General features: G+C 48.0%; 1 protein-coding gene across 1 annotated transcript in view; it reads left to right on the forward strand.

Moving 5' to 3' along the window:
- SPAG16 (sperm associated antigen 16) overlaps window positions 1-23084 on the forward strand; it is a 541355-nt gene that overhangs the window by 258873 nt on the left and 259398 nt on the right. Inside the window, exon 11 of the mRNA XM_060256914.1 lies at window positions 3735-3878. Coding sequence (XP_060112897.1) covers window positions 3735-3878 — 144 coding nt within the window. The remainder of the gene's footprint in view (window positions 1-3734; window positions 3879-23084) is intronic.

A 23084-nucleotide genomic window follows, 5' to 3' on the forward strand; every position in this document is an offset into this window, starting at 1 on the left:
CCGTCCTTGGAGCAAGCTGTGGAGTTTTACAATAAAACAAGTTTTTGATTAAAGAGCAAACACTCGATTATTGCAAAATATCAGTGCTTGACACAGAGGTCCCCAGAGTGGAACTCGTGGGCGTCGTGGTGAACATATATGAACATATGAAGCTGCCTAATACTGAATCAGACCCCCCTGGGTCCATCAAAGTCAGTATCATCTCAGACTGGCAGCGGTTCCCCAGGGTCTCAAGCGGAGGTTTTCCACGCCTACTTGCCTGGACCCTTTTTTGTTGGAGATGCCAGGGATTGAACCTGGGGCCTTCTGCTTACCAAGCAGATGCTCTACCGCTGAGCCACCGTCCCTCCCCATGAACATATGAAGCTGCCTTCTACTGAATCAGACCCTCTGGGGGTTCCATCAAAGTCAGTCTTGTCTACTCAGACTGGCAGCGGCTCTTCAGGTTCTCATGCTGAGGTTTTTCATGCCTACTTGCCTGGAACCTTTTTTGTTGGACATGCTGGGGATTGAACCTGGGACCTTCTGCTTACCACCAAGTAGATTTAGAAAGTGGGTGGGGCCAAGTAGGGCTCTTGCCTGGCTGGACTTCTCATTGGTCACTGGAGATTTGGTTAGCTGGGCAGATTAAAACAACGCTGTTTTGGCAGCAGCTGCCTCCCCAGTACCGGTCACATTCTTTTTCTCCTCTTTCCTGGCTTATTAAAAAAGCGACTTGCCCTTCTTCTCTCTTGCACTTGGATTTCCTCTGTGTTTCTATGTGTGGCTCCACCTCCCATGGTGGCCATTTTGTGCTTAGCACCGTTTCCTATGACAGCCATTTTGCAGTTGTGCTCAGAATGTCAAATTCCGTGTCAGAATTTCAAAGGTGGGCACAGGCGCAAAAACAGTGGGGAACCCCCAACATAAGGGCTGTTACTAAGTGGTGAGTAGACTGACTGCAGTGTGATTTTTGGATATCTTGGAAACATCAACATTTTAGCAATGAAGTAAGAGCTCTACTTCTACAATGGAGGATGGTGGAAGACAGGAGGGCCTGGCGTGACTTTGTCCAGGGGGTCGCAAAGAGTCAGACATGACTGTGCGATTGAACAACAACAAAGAGCTCTACTGGTAGCATAACCAGGGAAAACAGATATGGTTGGCTTTCTCTTTTATGTGCTGAAGGGCAGGGGTAGGGGATTCTCCAAGTTAAACTGGAATTAAGGAGGAGTGAAGTGGAGCACTGTGAATTTTTGGACAATTGTCATGTAGCAGAATGTCCTGATTCAGAATTATTAAGCTTTGCAGTTCCACTGAGAATTATCAAGAGAGGCTACCATAAAATAATTGTTGAACTTACTAGGTGCCACAATGAAGTTCCTAGGCACCATGGCGACTCAGTGCCATTTGTCATGTGTACATATCGTTTTTTGCTTCCCATTAGAAGTCACGCTGATTCTGCCAGAACATAGTTCCAAACAGGTATGTTGTGTATCATAGCTGTGAACAGAAGATCATCATACTAACTTGTAATTGACTACGAAGTTATTAACAGCCTCTCTAAATTTGCTTACCCCTTTTCTCTCCTTGAGCCATGTGGCGCAGAGTGGTAGAGCTGCAGTACTGTAGTCTGAGCTCTCTGCTCACGGCCTGAGTTCAATCCCAGCAGAAGCTGGTTCAGGTAGCTGGCTCAAGGTTGACTCAGCCTTCCATCCTTCCGAGTAAAAGGAGTCCCCAGCTTGCTGGGGGGAAAGTGGAGATGACTGGGGAAGGCAATGGCAAGCCACCCCGTAAAAAGTCTGCCATGAAAACGTCGTGATGCGACGCCACCCCAGAGTTGGTGCTTGCACAGGGGACTACCTTTACCTTTCTCTCCTTACAGTCTGTCTCTCTCAATCTCATCTATTTCACATCTGTTTAACATTCCTTTTGCACATGCCTGCATTTCCTTCATGCTCTGAAGAGAGCTAAACGGTTTCTAATTTTGCAGAAGGTGTATTAATGAACTAGATACCACCCCAAACGACAAGAGTCATTTCTGTTAATTTTGAAACCGTTGTGCGTAAAGAGGAGTTGAAGGAGGGGGGGGGGGGCTCGCATGACGTGTGACATACTCTCATCACTTACTTTCACTCCAATCTACGAGTTCTTCTGAGCAGGAAATAATTAGAGTCTCTGAACAAAGATGAAGCAAACTTTTTGTGTTGGCTGAGTCGCCCGAAGGAAGGCAAGGGCACCTAATTACTGCTACAAACATGGCACTTTTGGGGATGAGTTTGTTTCCACTTTTTTTTTTGAGAGCCAGCTCAACCATACTTGTGTCACCAGCCTGCCTGCTAATTAAATGTTGCTCACTTCTGGCTGTACTGTTCTTGAGTGGCTGGAGCCTGATGCAGGAGAACTGCAATTAACATTTTAAAAGAGGAGGAAGAAACCAATGAATTGTACATTCGGCATGATGTTCCAGTGGCAAGCGCTTATTTTCTTTTATATGCTATCCATGTTATTTTTAACCACCATGCTTGGTGCAGATTATTACAGAGCACATTGGATAATATAGGTGGTAAAATTAAAAAGAAAAAGAAAGAAGAAGCCTACAGAAAGACAGTGGGTTGATAACATTCTGCATTAATATAACCATACTGAGGACAATGGAACGTGTTGGGCTGAAGTGATTCTGAAGAAAAGGCAAGGGCTGGTTTTTTGCTTGGTTGGTTTTTTGATCCAGATCTAAGTGGGAATGAATTTCCTGTTTTACTAATATCACCTTGAAATAGGGAAACGAATATTCAAGAAGACCATAAAAGAGTCAATAATGGAATCCACCATTAACCATTACCCAAATGTTCATGGGGAAAGACATAAAAACATAAGAGAAGCCATGTTGGATCAGGCAGTGGCCCCTCCAGTCCAACACTCTGTGTCATAAGAACATAAGAGAAGCCATGTTGGATCAGGCCAATGGCCCCTCCAGTCCAGCACTCTGTGTTATAAGAACATAAGAGAAACCATGTTGGATCAGGCCAATGGCCCATCCAGTCCAACACTCTGTGTCACATAAGACCATAAGAGAAGCCATGTTGGATCAGGCCAGTGGCCCATCCAGTCCAACACTCTGTGTCACACAATGGCCAAAAAACCCAGGTGCCATCAGGAGGTCTACCAGTGGGGCCAGGACACTAGAAGCCCTCCCACTGTGCCCCCCCCCCCCCAAGCGCCAAGAATACAGAGCATCACTGCCCTGGACAGAGAGTTCCAACTATAAGCTGTGACTAATAGCCACTGATGAACCTCTGCTCCATATGTGTATCCAATCCCCTCTTGAAGCTGTCTATGCTTGTAGCTGCCACCACCTCCTGTGGCAGTGAATTCCACATGTTAATCACCCTTTGGGTGAAGAAGTACTTCCTTTTATCCATTCTAACTGGACTAAGCATTTTCATTGAATGTCCACGAGTTCTCATATTATGAGAAAGGGAGAAAAGTACTTCTTTCTCTACCTTCTCTATCCCATGCATAATCTTGTAAACCTCAATCATGTCACCCCTCAGTCGACCTTTCTTCAAGCTAAAGAGCCCCAAGCATTTTAACCTTTTCTTACCTACCATGTAAGCCTATTCAGACAGCCCTGTGTCTCACACAGACGCGAACCAAGACAATGGGATCGGGGGCAGAGGGCAGTGCCACATGTAACAAATGATGGCATTATCCTGGCGCCATTCCTTAATGCAGACCCCTTTTCTTCCTCACAGCTTGGCTTTGCACCCAAGGAAAGACATTGTTGTCACGGGCAGCGATGACCGTCTGTGGAAAATGTGGGCCTTTCCTAATGGCAACATCATCATGAAAGGTGAAGGCCACACCGACTGGCTCTCGGGCTGCTGCTTCCACCCGAGGTAAGCAACTGGCACAAATCCCTTCTGGGGAAAGGGATGTTTGCTTTGCCTTTTCTTGATGGCCGGCTCTCTGCTGTTGAGCGAAACCTTCCGCTTTCTGCTGGGTTCCCAGACACGGGGATAAATGTCCCTTTGGCTATTGCTGTGTTGACCTAAGATTGATTGCTTTCAGTATTTTGTATTTTGCAAACTTCAGCCCCCATACTTGTGCATCTAACCAAATATAATTCAGCATTTCAGATCTTGCCATATTCTGTCTCTGTGTTCACCACAAGGTCAAGGCAGATGTGTTTAATTTTTTTTTAAAGACTGTGGGTGATTTCTTGTTGCAATGTTTATTTTATTTGGTTCCCCCCCACACACAGTCTACCTAGAATATCAGTTCACCTAGCATCATCCCACCAGTATTGGGAGGGGAAGGTGCAAATTAGGAATCAGTCATTTAAGACACTGATGTAGCCCAACAATTAATTGGGCCTAATTATCAATAACAATATTATCAAAAGCTTAGTGTATTCCAGGGGTGGCCAGTGGTAGCTCTCCAGATGTTTTTGCCTACAACTCCCATCAGCCCCAGTCAGCTTGACCAATGGCTGGGGCTGATGGGAGTTGTAGGCAAAAACATCTGGAGAGCTACCGTTGGCCACCCCTGGTGTATTCTATGTAACATAAAGCACAGACACAACTCAATAATTTAGGAAACAGAACATCCCGAAGTAGCCATCAGAAATCAAGCCCAATTTTAAAGGCAGTCCAATGCTGTTTCCCTGATGAAAGGTCTGATGTGGCCTGGGGAAGAACGATGAGTGATGTCCAAGTATTAGGGTTTGTAGAATCTTTCGGGATCAAGTGCCATGTTCTACTGGAGAAAGTTTTCCTTCCAGACGTTTCGTTCTCAGCTGCGGAGAACATCCTCAGTGGCGCTGCAGCCGGAGCAGGCGCTCTGACCTTCTTGGCTGCTGTGCATTGAGTGATGCACAGTCAATGCACAGCAGCCAAGAAGGTCAGAGCGCTTGCTCCGGCTGCAACGCCACTGAGGATGTTTTCCGCAGCTGAGAACGAAACGTCTGGAAGGAAAACTTTCTCCAGTAGAACACGGCACTTGATCCCGAAAGATTCTACAAACCCTAATGACGTTACCAGCCTTGAAAACCTGAAATCTTTGATGTCCGAGTAGATTCAAATTTTAAGGCAGCCAACAGTCCAATTATTGCAACAAGGATGTACTATTGCCTTGTTTCACAATTGCTTCTTCATGCATCAAGTAATCAATTTCAGATACAAGGGTATGAACGCCAAGTAATTCACGTCTCCAAACTTCAAGTCAATGGGAGAAACTTAATGCATACACTAGAATACACTAAGCTTTTGATAATATTGTTATTGTTTCTCTAGTGTCTGAGGCTGGTAATCACTGAAGCTTCGTGCTTTATTTTTTTGCTACCTACCTCCATGGTTCTCTTGTTGTGTTACTCATACCAGGGGTGTGTCAGCTCATTTGTGGTCCACAGAGTACACAAGGAGGCCAGGTGTGGTGGGTGGTAGGAGGAGGAAGACGTGGTTGTGATCAATGCACGCCTCGTCTCCATCCCATCTGGGGAAATGCGGATAGAGTGGCTTTCCTTTGTAGATCCACGCTGGTCATGGTGTTGTGCAGCACTGCTGTGAAAAACAAGATTTCTGTATCTGATCTGCTGTAAGAGGAACAGGTCAATCTGGCTGGTTTGACTGCAATTTGGCTGGATGGGCCTGATGGTGTAAGAAGGCACAAGGGGCTGGGTATAAGGAGCTCCACCAAAGATACACTGGAGGCGTTCCCTCTAAGCTGAGTTAGTGTGAGTGAGCTCACAGTTCTTTAGCCTCCGGCTCACACATTTCTGTCTTAGCTCAATTGATGCAGTAGCCAAATTGCTCATTCAGAACTTTAATGCCAGTAGCGCACCAAGTAGAATTTTTGCTCACAAAACCCCACAGCTTAGAGGGAACGTTGACTGGGGGGTGGTGGGGCAGGTGGTGGAGAGATATTATTTTCCGTGAGCCTCTCTTCATTGGTGCAGACAGAGGCAAATTTCAATTGTATATTCATTGAGCTGGGCCCATGGGGTAGGTTTACTATCGATGTAGTTTTCCAGCAGAGTGGACAGAAGCGATCTAGATTTGGTGCTGAGGATGCCCAAGATGATCTTCCTCGGGGACTTCCATCGACACGTTGAGGCTGCCTGGTCAGTCAAGCTCAAAACTTACTGGCCATCATGACAACCAGGGTCTGTCTGACACTGTGATGGGCCCACGACATGGAGCAGAATCGATTCTGGACCTTCCGTTCCGTCCCAAGTGGTGTGCTGGAGAGAGATCTGCTCCAGGGGCTGAGGGTTAGGCCCTTGCTGGGTTCAGATTGCTCTGTTCTGAAGCTGCAGTTGGACTTGCCCCATCTGCTTTGTGGGGGTGGTGAACAAATTCAAACAGGTTAGTGATTTGAGGTGAAGGCTTTCTGTTAGTTTCCAGGTGGCTCTGGGGGATTTTGAGAGCCTCTCTGGCGAATTCGCTGCAATGATGGGCCAACTGAGGCCATAAACAGGGTCATCAGAAAGCAGGGGGAGGGAGGGAAATGTCTGCTGGGCACTCCATTATTCCCTATGGAGACTGATTCCCATAGGGTATAGTGGAGAATTGATCCATGGGTATCTGGGGCTTGAGGGAGGCCCCTGTTCTTTGAGGTAGAGGCACCAAATTTTCAGCATAGCATCATGTGCCTCTCCTTAGAACACCCTCCAAGTTTCAAAAAGGTGGGACCAGGAGGTTCAATTTTATGAGCCCCCAAAGAAGGTGCCCCTATCCCTCATTATTTCCAATTGGAGGGAAGGCATTTTAAAAACATGTGGTCCCTTTAAGTGCGATTGCCAGAATTCCCTTCCAAGCGCAATCGTGCTTGTCACACCCTTGCTCCTGGCTCCACCCCCAAAGCCCCCTGAGATTTCTTGAGTCAGATCTGGTGACCCTAGTTCTTCCTCAGTTTCCTCTTCCATGCTCTAGTAGCCCCCCCAGCCGTGTGGTTTCCCAGGGAGCTGGGGGAATATGGAGGAGGTGCAGAGATGACGTGAGTGTCATTGATGGAAAACTTGGGATGAGTCAGACAAAGTCAGCCACAGAGTCCATTAGCAGCAGGCCTGTGCGGAGGCGGTGGTGACAGCAAAGGTTTCTTTCTCTGCCAGCCTCGCATCAGCTGAATTTCATCCAGCTCAATTGTTTAAAGTACGTAACATTTATTGGCTATGGCCAGAGACCATTACGCAGCACAAAAACAGCTGCCCGGGCAGTGATAAATAAAACCACAACAGAGTAGAGAATGATGTTAAAAATTCCCAGGGCCAAAACATAACATAAATTGCAGTGTATTACATGTCAGGCAAAATTTCTGTTTGGAGTTCCGTCGCAGCCAGCGCATACTAAAGCCTCATAGGTCATAATCTGAAAGAAGGCAGGTGGAGTTCAGGGCTGGGCTGGCTCAAAGGGTTGCAAGGAACTTGGACCTGGTAGCCGAAAAGAGATGGTAGAGCAGGATGGGGGGAGGGGAGGGGCTCCAGTCCCAGAGCTCCACAAATACACACCCCTGGAGAGACTAGTTTCAATGCAGCGGTTGACATTCATAGAATCGCAGAGTTGGAAGGGAGCTCTTGAGCCATCTAGTCTAACCCCCTGAAAATGCAGGAAATTCACAAGTACTCCCCACACCCTCAGGAACACTTGCTCCATGTCCAGAAGATGGCCAAAAAACCCCAAAACCCTCTCCAAGATCTCTGGCAAAACTGACCTGGAGAAAAATTGCTGCCTGACCCCAAAGTAGCTAAAAGCATTTCCCTGTGTGTGTAAGAAAGGCCCATGAGAACTAAGCACTGATGCGACCCTTCCTGCCCTCCTATTCAAGATCTGCCTAAGTTCACAGGATCTGCATTGCTGTCAGAGGGCCATCTAGCTTCTGTTTGAAAACCTCCAAGGTAGGAGAGCCCACCACCTCCCAAGGAGGAAGCCTCTTCCACCGAGGAACTGCTCTGTCAGGAAGTTTTTTTCTAATGTTTAGTCAAAAACTCTTTGGATTTAATTTCAACCTGTTGGTTCTGGTCTGACCTTCTGGGGCAACAGAAAACAATTCTGCACCATTCTTTATATGACAGCCCTTCAAGTATTTGAAGATGGTGATCCTATCACCTCTCAGACGCCTCCTCTCCAGGCTAAACACGCCCAGCTCCTTCAGCCTTTCCTCATAGGACTTGATCTCCAGACCCCTCCCCATCTTCATCGCCCTCCTCTGGACACGTTCCAGCTTGCCTGTGTCCCTTAAATTGTGGTACCCCAAAATGAACGTTCTTTGAAAACAGAAGGCAGTAAAGGCTTCTCTGAGTTTATGGAAGGTGATGCAAGACAAGTAAAAAGCTCTGGGGTGGTTCTACTTAAGCAGTTTAAACCAGTGGGGAAACCCAGAGCTGATAAAAACGAGTCTGTCATCAGCAGCACCTACATTCAAAATCTAGTCACAAGTTTTAGAGCCACCCAAAGTGAGATCCTAGGAGTCGACTGATACCAGGTAGCTCCAGAAAGTCCTATGATAACCTGCAGTTGGGTAGCATCGTTCTGCAGCTGGGTAAAAGACAGCCTCTATAGATGGAAAATTCTTCAGCTTTCTCCCGTAGTCTGCTAAAGCAGCATGGGCTCAAATGCTAATGGAGGATAAACCAAAGTTGGCCTGCATCAAGGCAGCTGCTGTACCTTGAGGCAAAGTTCTCTTTAAAGTCTCCTTAAAAATTCCCTTTATTTTCAAACTCGTGACTGAGCTGTTGACTCTGCCTCTCATCTCAGCCTCGTACAGAAACTGAGCAATAACTTTGCTTTGGAACAGTTTCAAGGCAGGATCTGCCAGAAAGCCACCTTCTGAATGGTAGAGATTAAGACCAGCCCTGGTCAGCTTCGTGGTGACTGAAGCAGGCCTTGGATTCAGTGGGAGCTCACAGGAGCACAGCTCCTGAACCTTTCTGAGGGTTCCTCTTCCCCCTCCCCATCTTGTCCATTGAATAGAAGGTGCAGCTGCGTAACAATCCCTGGATGAGCTCCACCATCTATTTTTCTACAAAGCGACCCCTGGACTGAAGGCTCTGCTATCACCAAATGGGCCTTCCAAGGAAAGGGTGTCAGAGAACATCACTCTGAGGTACTTGCAACTGCTCCAATGATCTACTATTCTCTTTATGCCACTGGAACTTACAAGACTTCTTTCCTAAAACCATTACCTTGGCCTTAGAGTAGCTGGTGATTCTTCTTTACAGAAGTTGCTAAGCCTATGAAACAACTTTGAGTAAGAAACCATAGAGTCATGACATCTGGTTGTGGCTGGAGGTCTCCTAGAATTTCAGCTGATCTCCAAACTACAGAGATCAGTTTCCTTGAAGAATATGGCAGCTTCAGAGAATGCTCTCTCTAGCATCACATCCGTTCCGAGCAGGCCTCAGTTTGAGGCAGAGCTCACCGGAGCAGTGCTCCGGAAGCTCCAGCCCTTGCAGGCCCCCAATCCTCCTGCAGCCCACCTCTCTGACTGTTGGAGAGTGTCATGAACCCTGACGAGGAGGAGCTGGAAGGGTTAACAGACCTGGAAGAGTTGCCTGCCAGTTGCTCAGCTGAACAAACAGCAGCTGGCCCATCAATCACTCTTGAGGCACCAGTGTCATCAGTTGACGATCAATCTCCTCCAAGCTCTCCTCCGCCCATCTCAAGGGTTTGAAGCAGGCTCTGGAAAGAACTTTCAAAGTGAAGACATGAGGCATGCTGATGTCTCTCAGCCCTGAGTTCTAGCAGAGTCACTGCCTTGTGGAAGCAACAAGTCTATTCTCTGGTTTGCATCCATGCTCCTTCCTGATTCTGACCTGCTTGATTTCCTTGGCACCCTGACCTTTTGGCTTTTGGACATTGACTTCTGATTCCGGTTTGTGATTCGGCATTGGTGACTTGGCTCCTGCCCGCCTGCACCCTGAGAACGTGACAGAGTGGTGCGGGCCAGCTGGGCTTTCCTCATGCTTCTGCAGCCACCCATGCCTCATGGACTGCTGCGGGGTGGCTGGGCTACGTCCTGCATTTCCAGCCTTGGCTAGAAAGGCAGGAAGAAGATCTCCCCCCACCCCACACACACACAGGCCTCCCGGCATGGGGTGGCTGGGCTCCATCACCCGCTTGTCTACAAAATGGCCCCTGGTTCTGAGTTGCCTGCCCCAGGTTGTGAAACACCTGGAAATGTGGAGGGGTGGAGCCCGAGGAGGCAGGTTTTGGGGAAGGGAGGGACCTCAGCAAGGTATCCTGCCGTAGAGCCCACTCGCCAAAGCAGCCGTTTTCTCCAGGGGAACTGATCTTGGGTGTCAGGAGATAAACTGGAACAGCAGGGGATCTCCAGGTTCTACCTGGAGGGTGGCAACCCTACAGGCAACTCTTGATTAAAGTCTGAGGCCCTAGTGCAAAGTTCATCATTTGGGAAATGCTGGAGGAGATTCTGGGGTGTGGCCTCTACTGATTTGGGGCCTGCAGGTCTCGGTGTTTGCTGAGTAGCTGCCATGGGGAGAGTTTGTTGTTTTTATAGGGACTCTGGTCAGAGAGCTCAGAATATTATTGGTGCTCAAGAAGGTCAGAAGTCAGAGCAGCTGAGAGCAGTTGAGGTATGCACTGGGTTTGGAAGGAGGACAGAAAAAGCATTGATCAAAAGTGAAACGTTTTGTTTCTGATTTTCAGAGAAATGAAACAAATGAAACATTCTGACTTCTAGAAGGGGAAAAAACCTCACTTGCGTCAATATTGGGTCTGAGGGTTTAACGATTAGAGTACTTTGATGTAAGTCAGTCAAGTCAGGTTGAGGTTTAAGAGAACTGAGAGACATAAAGAAGATTGGTGAGACGTTTGGACACCAAGGGCTTTAAATGGTCAAATGAAGCCATAAGGCTATATGGATTGACTTAATTTCCTAAAGTACAACCTGAGATGTCAAAAGTCAGACATTAACTTCTCCCTTTGCATTTAAATCCTCTTGCTACAGTATGTGGTCCCACTGTCCCTAGAGGCACAAGCCTGGCCTACAGTAAATAAATTGCCTATGCATCTCTTGAAACATCATGTAGAGACCAGGGTTCCCTCTAAACTGAGTTAGTGTGAGCCAGCCCACAGTTTTTTACCCTCTGGCTCACACATATTTGTCTAAGCTCAGGAAAAATGGCCCCAGAGCAAACTAATTTTATGCAGTAGCTTACAAATTGAATGCCAGTAACTCACAAAGTAGACTTTTTGCTCACAAGACTCCACAGCTTAGAGGAAGCATTGGTTGGGACCCTAAAAGGATACTTGGGGGAGAGGCAGTGCATGTCTAAGGGGGTAGCTCTCACTAAAGCTTGTTTTTGAGAAGGACGGTTGTCTGACAGTGACATCCCCAGGGGAGGGACAGTGGCCAATGGTAGAGCATCTGCTTGTTAAGCAGAAGGTCCCAGGTTCAATCCCCGGTATCTCCAACTAAAAAGGGTCCAGGCGAGTAGGCATGGAAATCCTCATCTTGAGACCCTGGAGAGCCGCTGCCAGTCTGAGTAGACAAGACTCACTTTGATGGACTGAGGGTCTGATTCAGTAGAAGGTAGCTTCATATGTTCAATATATTCAGTCATGTCACTGATAATATAAGATATGGTCTGATCTTTCCTGATGTTCTGAGATGAGCCTTGGGAAAGATGACCTAGAGCTCATTCAGGAGTTGAATTCCTGGTATTTTAAGGGGAACAGAGAAAACCAAAGATGGTGACGTGACCCAAACTGATTAAAGGAATCCACATAGAATTTGTATGTCTCCCCTCAGAGAGCTCTTGCCAAGTTCCACACATCCTTACTGGGAGACCCTCAACAACAAACTCCCACTTAACTTGCAAGACCACTTAAAAAGGGAGGTCCGTTGCCTGACAGTGTCACATCCCATAGAATCGACGAAGAGGCATCACCTTATCTGTCTGTAAGCAAAATCCATCCACCGAAGCGAAGAACTCTGCCTCTTCCTCAGAAGCCAGATTGAGATGAGTCACGCAGAGCTGTTTTGTCATAACCGGTTAGCTTCTGGCCCATCCCTGTTTGCGTCATCTTTCAGTTAAGTGAGTTTTTGAGGAAAGGTCCAATAAGAACCTTCTCCAGAAGGCCAAGTCATGATTCCTTCTGAAAGGAATTGATTTATTATTTTAGCCAAGTGGATGCTGAGCTTTTTCCTCTCTGGTTGTTGTGGCCAGGAGGGAGAGGGCTCCGGTTTACAAGCAGTGGCCTTTGTCAAGCATGTGTCAGCCTTCCCAACAACAAGAGTGAGCTGCATCTCTCCGTAACAACCTGATGGTCAGGCCACAGAGGCTACCCGATGCGCAGCCAAACTAGTATCCCAAACTACGTTATTTACTACTTAGAAGGTATAATTGTGTCGGTCTGAACACCTTTCCTTTGCACTGTACATGACACACGCAAATGCAAACATCACATTTCCTCGGCCTCTACAGAACAGAAAAATCCCGGATATCAGTGATGGGGCGAGGGAGTTGGAGGAAGAAGGATCCGAGCTTGTTATCTTCCCTCGTTCACTAGTCTCTGGTCGCAGAAGAGATTTGCATTTCAAAGGAAGGGCAAAGAAGCAGAACTGGACAGTTGTTCGATTGTTAGCAGGTCAGTGCCCTGAAGAAGCAAGATCCCATCGGTCTGCGCCAAGGGCCTGAGCAGTCGTATGCAGAGGGCGTGTTGCTTCATCCAGCCCGTTGATTCCATTGGCCCTGAACAGTCACTGAGGCCACAAAATAAGACTGGACTAACTGCAACCAAATGCTGCAGTATTCATTTGGAATACTGTGTGCAATTCTGGTCACCTCACCTCAAAAAGGATATTATAACATTGGAAAAATTCCAGAAAAGGGCAATTAAAGGGTTGGAACACTTTCCCTATGAAGAAAGGTTAAAATGCTTGGGGCTCTTTAGCTTGGAGAAATGTTGACTGCAGGGTGACATGATAGAGGTTTACAAGATTATGCATGGGATGGAGAAAGTAGAGAAAGAAGTCCTTTTCTCCCTTTCTCACAGTACAAGAACTCGTGGACATTCGATGAAATTGCTGAGCAGTCGGGTTAAAATGAATAAAAGGAAGTCCTTCTTCACCCAAAGGGTGATTAACACGTGGAGTTCACTGCCACAGGAGGTGGTGGCGGCTGCAAGCATAACCAGCTTTAAGAGGGGATTGGATATGGAGCAGAGGTCCATCAGTGGCTATTAGCCACAGTGTATATATATATATGTGTGTGTGTATACATATAATTTTTTTGGCCACCGTGTGACACAGTGTTGGACTGGATGGGCCATTGACCTGATCCAACATGGCTTCTCTTATGTTGATGATATTGGATTTATATCCTGCCCTCCATTTTGAATCTCAGAGTCTCAGAGCGGCTCACAATCTCCTATGTCTTCTCCCCCCACAACAGACATCCTGTGAGGTGAGTGGGGCTGAGAGAGCTCTTACAGCAGCTGCCCTTTCAAGGACAACTCCTGCAAGAGCTCTGGCTGACCCAAGGCCATTCCAGCAGCTGCAAGTGGAGGAGTGGGGAATCAAACCCGGTTCTCCCAGATAAGAGAGCTCTGGCTGACCCAAGGCCATTCCAGCAGCTGCAAGTGGAGGAGTGGGGAATCAAACCTGGTTCTCTCAGATAAGAGAGCTCTGGCTGACCCAAGGCCATTCCAGCAGCTGCAAGGGGAGGAGTGGGGAATCAAACCCGGTTCTCCCAGATAAGAGTCCGCACACTTAACCACTACACCAAACTGGCTCTCTTATGTTCTTATGCCAGATTGGTCTCCCGTCTGTAATGTATGCAGACTCAAGTGAGAACTGAATGCATGTTCCTGGCGCGCTCATTGGAGCCAGACGGTCAGAGCTTGGGGACTTGGGAACGATGGGCAGGAGGATCCAAAGCCCTGCTGCCCTGCTCCAATCATGGGCCCCCTGCTGGTTTGAATGGACCAATCAAACGCTTGCATGGGAACACGGGTGTGTATATAGTTGGCCCTGTGGGCCCAGTCAGCAGTCTTATGCTCAGCCTTACTATGAATCAATAAAGAGCTGATGTTTCACTACCAGCTTGCCTCTTCCATGCGTGGAACCCACTCTGTTATATTTTCTGAGCCTGCAGGGGGCACCTTGGGGATCCTGACACCAGGGGCAGGCACAACCACAAAATGGCTGCCGCAAGAGGTGGGAAGAGTGACGTCATGGCCACCCCAAGAGGTGGAGCCAACCACAGCATGTCCAGGAGTGAGGTCACGTATGGCTCAAACAGGAAATTTTTAAGCGTTTCAGGCAGAAGCTCAGCTTAACAAGATTTCTTTTCTAGTGAACTTGCTGTTTAAAAATATCCACGCTGCTTCACTGCCTGGCAGAAGGTCAGGTGTTTGAACTGCAGAGGCAGTTGCATGGCCCCCCTGAGTCTCCCAGAATCACAACCAATCTCCACACTACAGAGATCAGTCCTGGAGAAAATCATGGCTGCTCCAGTGGTTGGACTCTGCAGCATTCTGCCTCACGGAGGTCCTGCCTCAAGCTCCACCTTCATATTGCCAGAAGTTCCCTCACTCGGAGTTGGCAACCCTAGGAGATGCTCCATCTCCAAAGAAAACCGTTTCTGTCGCTTTCAGGCAGCAGGCCGGAAAGTGAGTTACGCCATCTCCCTGGAAGGGTCTGTTCAGCTTGTGTGTCCTGACCACAGCTAATCTTAGGTAAACTGATTCCCATGCACATTTGTGAAGCAAAAGCTGAAGGCAGAAGTCCCCTACCATCGTAGCTGTGGGTGCCACAGTGCCCACTAACACCTTTCCTGGTGCTCCCTACGTGTTTTTATAAAGTGGGCCGGGCCGGGGGGGGGAGCTATTGACCACTGGGGATTGGATGCATAGATTTTTAAAAACTGCCCCCGAAGCACAAGGTTTTTCACTGTGTGACTGAAAGCAAGCCGTGGTGGCCATTTTGTGACAGGCTCTGTCTTCTATGGCAGCCATTTTAGGTGGTTGCTCCCACCAGAGAGTGTCAGGATTCCAGAGGTGCCCACAGGCCCAAACTTGTTAGAAATCATTGCACAGGTAATTTGGGTCCTGAGGGACATGATAAAGACACATTTCAAAACCATTGGACTAACACACAGACACTCCAAACACACATCATTAAAACAATAAAGTAAAATACAAATAGCTCAAACTGCCTTGTGCCACTAACAAAATAGAAATTTTCAAATAGATACATTATTTGGGTATAATAATAGCAGCAGCAACAACATCAACTTCTTTGGGAACAGAATAAATAAATTATTTGGGAAGCTCCGTGGTCTTGTTCCTTTCTATGATGTAGTCTTTTGTGGTCTCCCTTTCTCTGGGAGAAGTGAGCCCTCTCATTTGTATAGCTGCTAGGCATACTAATAAGATTTTGATCCTCTATTGTTACCATGGCACCCAGTGATGCAGCCTCCAAGGGTTACTCATTAATCTTTGACCAGCGCACAGTCTTCAAAAGGCTTCTCTCCTTCTCATTTAGTTATTAAAATTAAAATGAGCCAGTCTGACTTGGAGGGGAGAAAACCGAAGGCGGCTGCGGCTGGGTTTGCCTATCACAAAAACCACGCTTTTCTTGGTGAGAGTACCGGTGGCCGTCTTCCCGTGCAGGATCTTACCAAAAAAGGAAGAAGGGGGAAAAGAAGTGCAGTTAACGTGCTTCAGATGCAAACGTTGTTGGGATGGCTGGGGGTTCGATCCTTGACGGATCAGCAGTGGGAAGCAAGTCACGCCAAGGACTGAATGGATTATGAACGTACGAAGCTGCCTTCTACTGAATCAGACCCCCCTGGGTCCATCAAAGTCAGCATTGTCTACTCAGACTGGCAGCGGCTCTCCAGGGTCTCAAGCTGAGGTTTTTCATGCCTATTTGCCTGGACTTTTTTTAGTTGGAGATCCCAGGGATTGAACCTGGGACCTTCTGCTTACCAAGCAGATGCTCTACCGCTGAGCACCTGAGTTTAGCTCTCTTTTTGGTGGGGCAAACTCATTTTGGAACCCGACAGGTGCATCAGCTCAGGGCACATTTATGCCAGTTCTGTGCCACTTTTCACAGCACAAACTTCTTGCCATTTTTGTTTCAGTTCTGCTCCCACCCTGGAGGTGAGTGCAGCTGTTCATAACTCCAAGGCAGAGAGGCTGAGCGGGGATTGGAGAGCTTTGGTCTTCCTGCCAGACAGGACTGCAGAAGGAAGGATTATTGCCTGATCATCCTTACCTGCTATTCTGACTGAGATCTGATATTCTGCATTGAAGGCAGGACCATGAAACGCTTGGCCTGCCACACCTGCTCCCCTCCGTTTCTACTTGGCTGGAGGGGACGCCACAGGAACTGCTGACTCTGCCCCTCATTTTGACTTCTGGAGCCTTTTCAGCCGCTCCGTGTCTCTCCCAGGAAAGCGGCTGTAAGGAAGAGCTGAACAAGTTCTCTGCACTCTCCTCTGATCCATTGTGCAGATCTAAGGGTGGAATTTTGCCTGGAGCTTTTCTGAAGAGAATGAAAGCTTTAAGCAGAGGCGGGCGGCTTCAGAGCCGGGGAAAGGTGGGGGAGGGGGATGCCACCACAGTCCTCCTCTCCGTGAATTCCAGGAGGCCCGTGGTCAGGCTTCAAAGGGAAGCTCGGTATCCTCTCCCTACTTTACAAGAAGAGGAACAGCTTTTAAGTTTTGTTTCGATCCAAACCGCCTCACACTGGTAACGGTTTCCTACTATGTGGTTATGTCAGGAGCGATGTTCCTTTCCAAGTTTTTCTTCATATCTGGCCCTGGCCTGAATGGCTGTATGGTTCCTTTCCTTCTGCAATTGCAACTGCTCAGCATTCCAGGCTAACAAAATCCAGTCTATTTTGACTACATAGAGGCTGTTCCTTCAAAAGTCCACCACTTCTGATCTAGGGTTCAGTTCCAAGGGGGGAATGGTGCTTGCAAATAATGCTGTTCCACACTTCAGTCTTCAGTGAAAGTCCAACAACAATTTATGACAAAAGGAAGCAGATTAAAACAAAGGCACAATTTCCATTGCAACCGACAGCAAGCCCTATAAGCAAACAGTCAAGTTGTTAAAACTCCATACCAGCATGCTGATTAAGTGCTCATCATGCTTCAGAGTCTCTGTTTGAACGCTCCATCATTGGCGACTCGTCGGAAGTGCACCACCGCTTCCCGCCCAAAGCCCCCTGCAAGTGATATCACTGCGCCCCTGCAGATAGCGGGCATCACTGCGCCTGCGCTAATGCGGATTGACGTGTCATGAGGTCAGGTAGAGCGCTCTGATCAACCAGTGACGTGACCCACATGGGATAGAACGGGAGCCTGGCTGTTGGTTGTGCGGATTATAATAGAGGCGCGTTGCAGATGGATTTTATGGTGAGTGTGACCGCACCACTGGATTCTCGCTCTTTGCTCCTGCTGCAGACAGGCTAGCCCAGCAGCCTTGGTTGACCCACCTCTAAACATCTCTTACTTTGAAGACCCCAAGGCTGTGAAATGACGCAACTTTCCACCAAACCCAAACACCCAAGGTCTTTATATCCGAAATCCATACTCTACATTGGAATAAATTACAGACAATTGCCCTATATGAAATTTAATTTTCATAGTTGATTTTGGCAACACAATGACCTTTCGGTTCAGAACGTCAGGTGGGCCGGCAAGCAATAACTGGCTGGTTGTAAGCTGTGCTCATAAAGCCTTCCCGTTTTGTGATTAAGGGAGGCTCAGTCTACTTTCCATCTTAAATGACAAGAGCAATGCCTTGTGTTCTGCTGCAATTTCACTTGGTTGGCCCCACAATATATTCTGTGACCCTCGCACTCATGTCCTCCGAGAGGGCGGTTGGCCTCCATGCCAGCAGCCCTACAGAGCAGAGATCCTGTTCACTTCCTCTGGGGGAAAAAACCCAAAACCCTAAAAGGGAGAAAGGGTGTTGGGGAGGGCAGTTCAGCCCTTCGGAAAATGTTCTTGCAATGTCAAGGCATGGTTGTGAGAAAAGGTTAGCCTTGCCTTCTCCTTTTTTAAAAAAAAAGAAATTGAAACAGCCTCTGTATCTCCTTATTAGTGGTAGTGCCAGAAATATCTGATATGGGGGCCCCCAGCCAACCGTTCCCAGCCTGTGGAATTCTAGCATGCTATAGTGGGTGCATCCAGAAATGGCCACAGCTTTTCTTCGGCCACACAGTGAATAGCCTGGTGCTGTAGTGGCAACTGCTGCCAAAGCAGTATTTTTAAAAATGTGCACAGCCAACCAGAAGCCTTTCTGGGTAGCCCCACCTGGCTCTTGGCCAAGAGACATCTGGGAGGGGATTGGCAGAGAACTCCCAATGGAATCCAGCAGTGAGTGTGAGAGCCCATTGGAGGATCTCTTGAGGGAGCGATGACGGGGCGGAAGTCCTCCTTGGCTGCTGTGGTGGCCTCAGCTCAGCCGTTCAAGATATTCCAGCACTTGTTGACGCCAAAATCTGAGCCTTTAAACTGACAGGAACTCGTGATTTAGTTGTGATGCTTCTGCAAAGTTTTTTTGGTGGGAAAATTCTCAGTTGGAAGTATTCTCAGTTGGAAGCTCATTGTAATATAGCAGAAATACAAGAAATGTCAAATACACCATCTGGTCCAGGTGGGTTGCCATGTTGATCTGAAGCAATATACCCAGAATTAAACTCTGCTGGTCTTAAAGTGTCACTGGACGATTCTACCATCTGGTCTGTTTGTGGTTCACCTTGGTCTGGTTACTGTGAGAGATACCGAGCAGGCTCTTAGGAGCTGTGGAGACTCCCGCTTGTGGTCTGGATCCTGACCCATCCTGCTTTCTGGAATCTTGTAAGGATCTTATCAATGAGCCCTGGGTGTCCCTCGTAAGTCAACCACTGACTTGTGGCACTGTTCCTAAGTCGCTAAACTCGGCAGTCACTTTAAGAACCATCTCTATACAAGAGTTATGTGGCCATTTATCACCCAGCCTCCAATTTTACCTTTTTTGGGGAAAGATGATAAAGAGAGCAGTTACAGAACAACACCAGATCTTCTGGATGATTCATCTGCTCTAGACCCCTTTCAGTCTGGTTTTAGGACAGGCTATGGGACGCTGGCGGTGCTGGTGACTTCAGTTGATTATCTCCATTTAAATGTAGACAAGAGCTGTACGTCTTTGTTGCTCTTACTGGATTTATCAGCAGCCTCTGGTACTGTGACCGTGTCGTCTTTTTGAGGCGTTTGGAGGCAGAGAGATTGAGGGAAGTGGTCTCTGAAGTGGTTTAAATCATTCCATATGGACCCAGCTCAGAGAGTTGCTGTTGGAGGCCAGTTGTCCAACACGGGGCCTGTCCTGGAGGGATCCCCTGGGCTCCGTCATTCCGCATCCCCTTTGACCTTAGGAGAAATCATTGATCCTTCAGAGTAGGCTGACAAGACCCGGTCTGATATTCCAAATCCTGCAGTGATGCTGCAGAGGTCCAGAGCCAGCGCTTGTCTGCTGCTGTGAAAGGGCTGAGGGCGAACAAGCTGAAGCGGAATCCTGAGAAGATGGGGGCGATGCGGCTTGGGAAGGCTTGACGGGAGGGCACGGCGATTTCCGCTTTTCATGGGGTTCAGCTGACCCTTGCTAACATGCTCGGCACTAGGCTGTGCTAAGAGAGAGTTGGCTGCATCTGGGCTGTGTGGCCTAATATGCAAAGGGGTCCTGCTGCAAAACAGGCCCTGGTCAAGAGCCTTGGTCCACCTTCCTTCAGCCTGGAAGAGGGCTCCCTGCCTTGGTCTGGATTCATGCCCACTAATCTTAGGACTGGACTTAGAACATGGGCCTGCCCTCCAAGGCAGCCCTGGAATTCCAGTTGCTGCAGAATGCCACAGCTTGGTTCCTGCCCAAAGCCAGGGGGAGCATCCATGTTGTGTACATTCCGCAGTCACGCCATTGGTGGCCACGCTGCTACCTGGTTCACTTCAAAGTCCGAGTCCAGCGGCGCCTTTAAGGCCAACAAAGCTTTCATGTGTGGGCACACTTCTTCAATTCACGTCATCCGTTATCACTTGCGAAGCTCTTCATGAGCCTGAACTCCCATAACTTGCAGGAGCACCTCTCTAGCTGTGTTCTGCCATTGTGGCTTTCTCATCTGAGCAAAGGTTTCTGAGGATTAGCAACTGCCCATACGCCTATATTCCCTGTTGTGCCTTGTGTCTTGTGAACCTGGCTGGCTGAGGGAGACCAGGAAGCCCCCAGTCGTCTCCTCCTCCTCTTCTTCTACTACTACTGAAATGTTCAGGAGGCCATGAACAGTCTAGGAGGGAATAGGATTGCAGGCTATTGCAGTGTTTACTGGTGGTCTCACCATGGTTTTACTGCACTGTTTTCTACCTTTGCAGTCTGTTCTCTGCACCATTTATGAAGAAGAAGAAGATATTGGATTTATAGCCCGTCCTCCACTCCGAAGAGTCTCAGAGTGGCTCACAATCTCCTTTACCTCCCTCCCTCACAACAGACACCCTGTGAGGTGGGTGGGGCTGGAGAGGGCTCTCCCAGAAGCTACCCTTTCAAGGACAGCTCTGCCAGAGCTCTGGCTGACCCAAGGCCATTCCAGCAGGTGCAAGTGGAGGAGTGGGGAATCAAACCCGGTTCTCCCAGATAAGAGTCCGCACACTTAACCACTACACCATACTGGCTCTCAAACTGGCAAGGCATGCTTTAAACTACCCCCCCACCCCCAATATGCATTGTTTCCTAATTCTGTAATGCAAGTCTTTTTGCATTGTCTGTTGAATGCCTTACACTGTCTGACTGAATTGCTTGTTATAGTTTGTCACTCTCCTGGAGTCTGTGAGAAAGGTGGGCTGCAGGAATAAATGAATAGGTTTTGACTAATTCTGTTTCCTAACTGCAAACTGCTGTTGTTGAGTATCCCTTGCCCTAGCCCTGGGTGGAGGGTTTCCAGGGCATCCAGGGAGCTGGTAAGGAAGGGTCTCCAGCATGAGTTCTTTGACCTCTCTAGAATGCAGCCCATTGGCTTTTTCTTCCTTCACTTGTGCTCATGACCACCAGGATTTGAAGCTACATGTTTGCAAATGGTGGCCTGTGAGGACATAATGAATCATAGAATCATAGAGTGGGAAGGGACCTCCAGGCTCATCTAGTCCAACCTCCTGCACAATGCAGGAAACTCACAAACCCCTCCCCCTAAATTCACAGGATCCTCATTGCTGTCAGATGGCCATCTAGCCTCTCCTTAAAAACCTCCAAGGAAGGAGAGCCCACCACCTCCCGAGGAAGCCTGTTCCACTGAGGAACTGCTCTAATGGTCAGGAAGTTCTTCCTAATGTTGAGCCGGAAACTCTTTTGATTTAATTTCAACCCGTTGGTTCTGGTCCTACCTTCCAGGGCCAAAGAAAACAATTCCACACCCTCCTCTAGATGACAGCCCTTCAGGGACTTGAAGATGGTGATCCTATCACCTCTCAGCCGCCTCCTCTCCAGGCTAAACATCCCCAGCTCTTTCAACCTTTCCTCATAGGACTTGGTGTCCAGACCCCTCACCATCTTCGTTGCCCTCCTCTGGACACGTTCCTTCTTAAAATGTCTATATCCTTCTTAAAATGTGGTGCCCAAAACTGAACACAATACACTGAAAGCTGCTATAGGTGGTCTGTCTGCTACTCAGTTCCAGTTTATGATGCTGATCTATGTAATTCTGGCCTGCTGGTGGGCCTCTGTCATGCGAGCTGGCTGTCCATCCCTCGGTTGATTGTTTTTTGGGAAATGTAAGTGGTTGTAAATTGGATCAAGAGCTCCTTCCTAACCACCTCCCAGCCCATAATTTCAGGGATGTAGCTACAGAAAAGGAATCTGTCTAAAGCAGGGTCCCCACCCCAACGCGGTACCTGTGGGCACCATGGAGTGCACCAGCAGCTCTCCCAGCACACATCAAGAGTTTGGACTTCTGCCCTGCAAGGCTTCTGATTGGCCACTGGAGGGAGGTTTGATTGGCTGAGCAGAGTTTTGTGAAACACTGCTTTGATAGCATCCACCACCACAGCACGATGATCTTACTGTGTGACTGAAGGTAATCGGTGGCAGCCGTTTTGTGGCTGGCTCCGCCTCCTGTGGAAGCCATTTGGTGACGGCCATTTTGTGTCTGCACCCACCACAGAATGTCAGAATTCCAAAGGTGCGCACAGACTCAGAAGGGTTGGGGGGGCCCTGATCTAAATAAATGTTGAATTGGTGGCTGTGGCTGAGGGAGTGTTTTCTACAGATTTGACTCTTGGACTCAACAGGGACTTGGGATGGTTAGCTCACGGCAGAAAAGCAATTGTACCTCTTTGCAGGTCAATAGACACTCTTAATGTTTGGCTTTATCTCCCTGCTCATTAACAATTGGGAGTGGTCCACACCTACCATGGGTGGCCTGGTTATTCTTTCGGCTGTATCTCATTTTTCACCCCTTTTCTGTAAAGCCACATAACAAGTCTGGGTCCCAAGAAGCTGGGTCTTCCGGCTGACCCCCCCGCCCCAATCTCCACTCTTTTGGGTATTTTTATTTTATTTTTATTTGATTTGATTTATATCCCGCCCTCACAACAATAAAATAAAAAACAACCAGTTTAAAAAGTGCATGACATTAATATGACAATTTAAAATGCAATAATTAAATAGTCATTAAAACAATCTGGTGCTGATATCATATGTTGTTGTTTCGCTTCCGATGGCTTCAGTGTTCTTACATTTCCTCCCACAATAACAGTAACTCTAGATCAGTTAAAGGCCAACCGGAGTGTGGTTTTACAGGCCTTCTGGAACACGTGAGATCCTGCAAGGCCCTCATGTCCTCCGGTAGCTGGTTCCACCAGTAGGGGGCTGATACCAAGAAGGCCCCTATCTCTGGTAGATTGTAGTCTATGGACATATGAAGCTGCCTTATACTGAGTTAGACCCTTGGTCCATCAAAGTCAGTATTGTCTACTCAGACTGGCTCTCCAGGGTCTCACGCTGAGGTTTTTCACACCTATTTGCCTGGGCCCTTTTTTGGAGATGCCGGGGATTGAACCTGGGACCTTCTGCTTCCCAAGCAGATGCTCTACCACTGAGCCACCATCCCTA

This window comes from Heteronotia binoei, chromosome 16 (genome assembly GCF_032191835.1).
Source record: "Heteronotia binoei isolate CCM8104 ecotype False Entrance Well chromosome 16, APGP_CSIRO_Hbin_v1, whole genome shotgun sequence".
Lineage (NCBI taxonomy): Eukaryota > Metazoa > Chordata > Lepidosauria > Squamata > Gekkonidae > Heteronotia > Heteronotia binoei.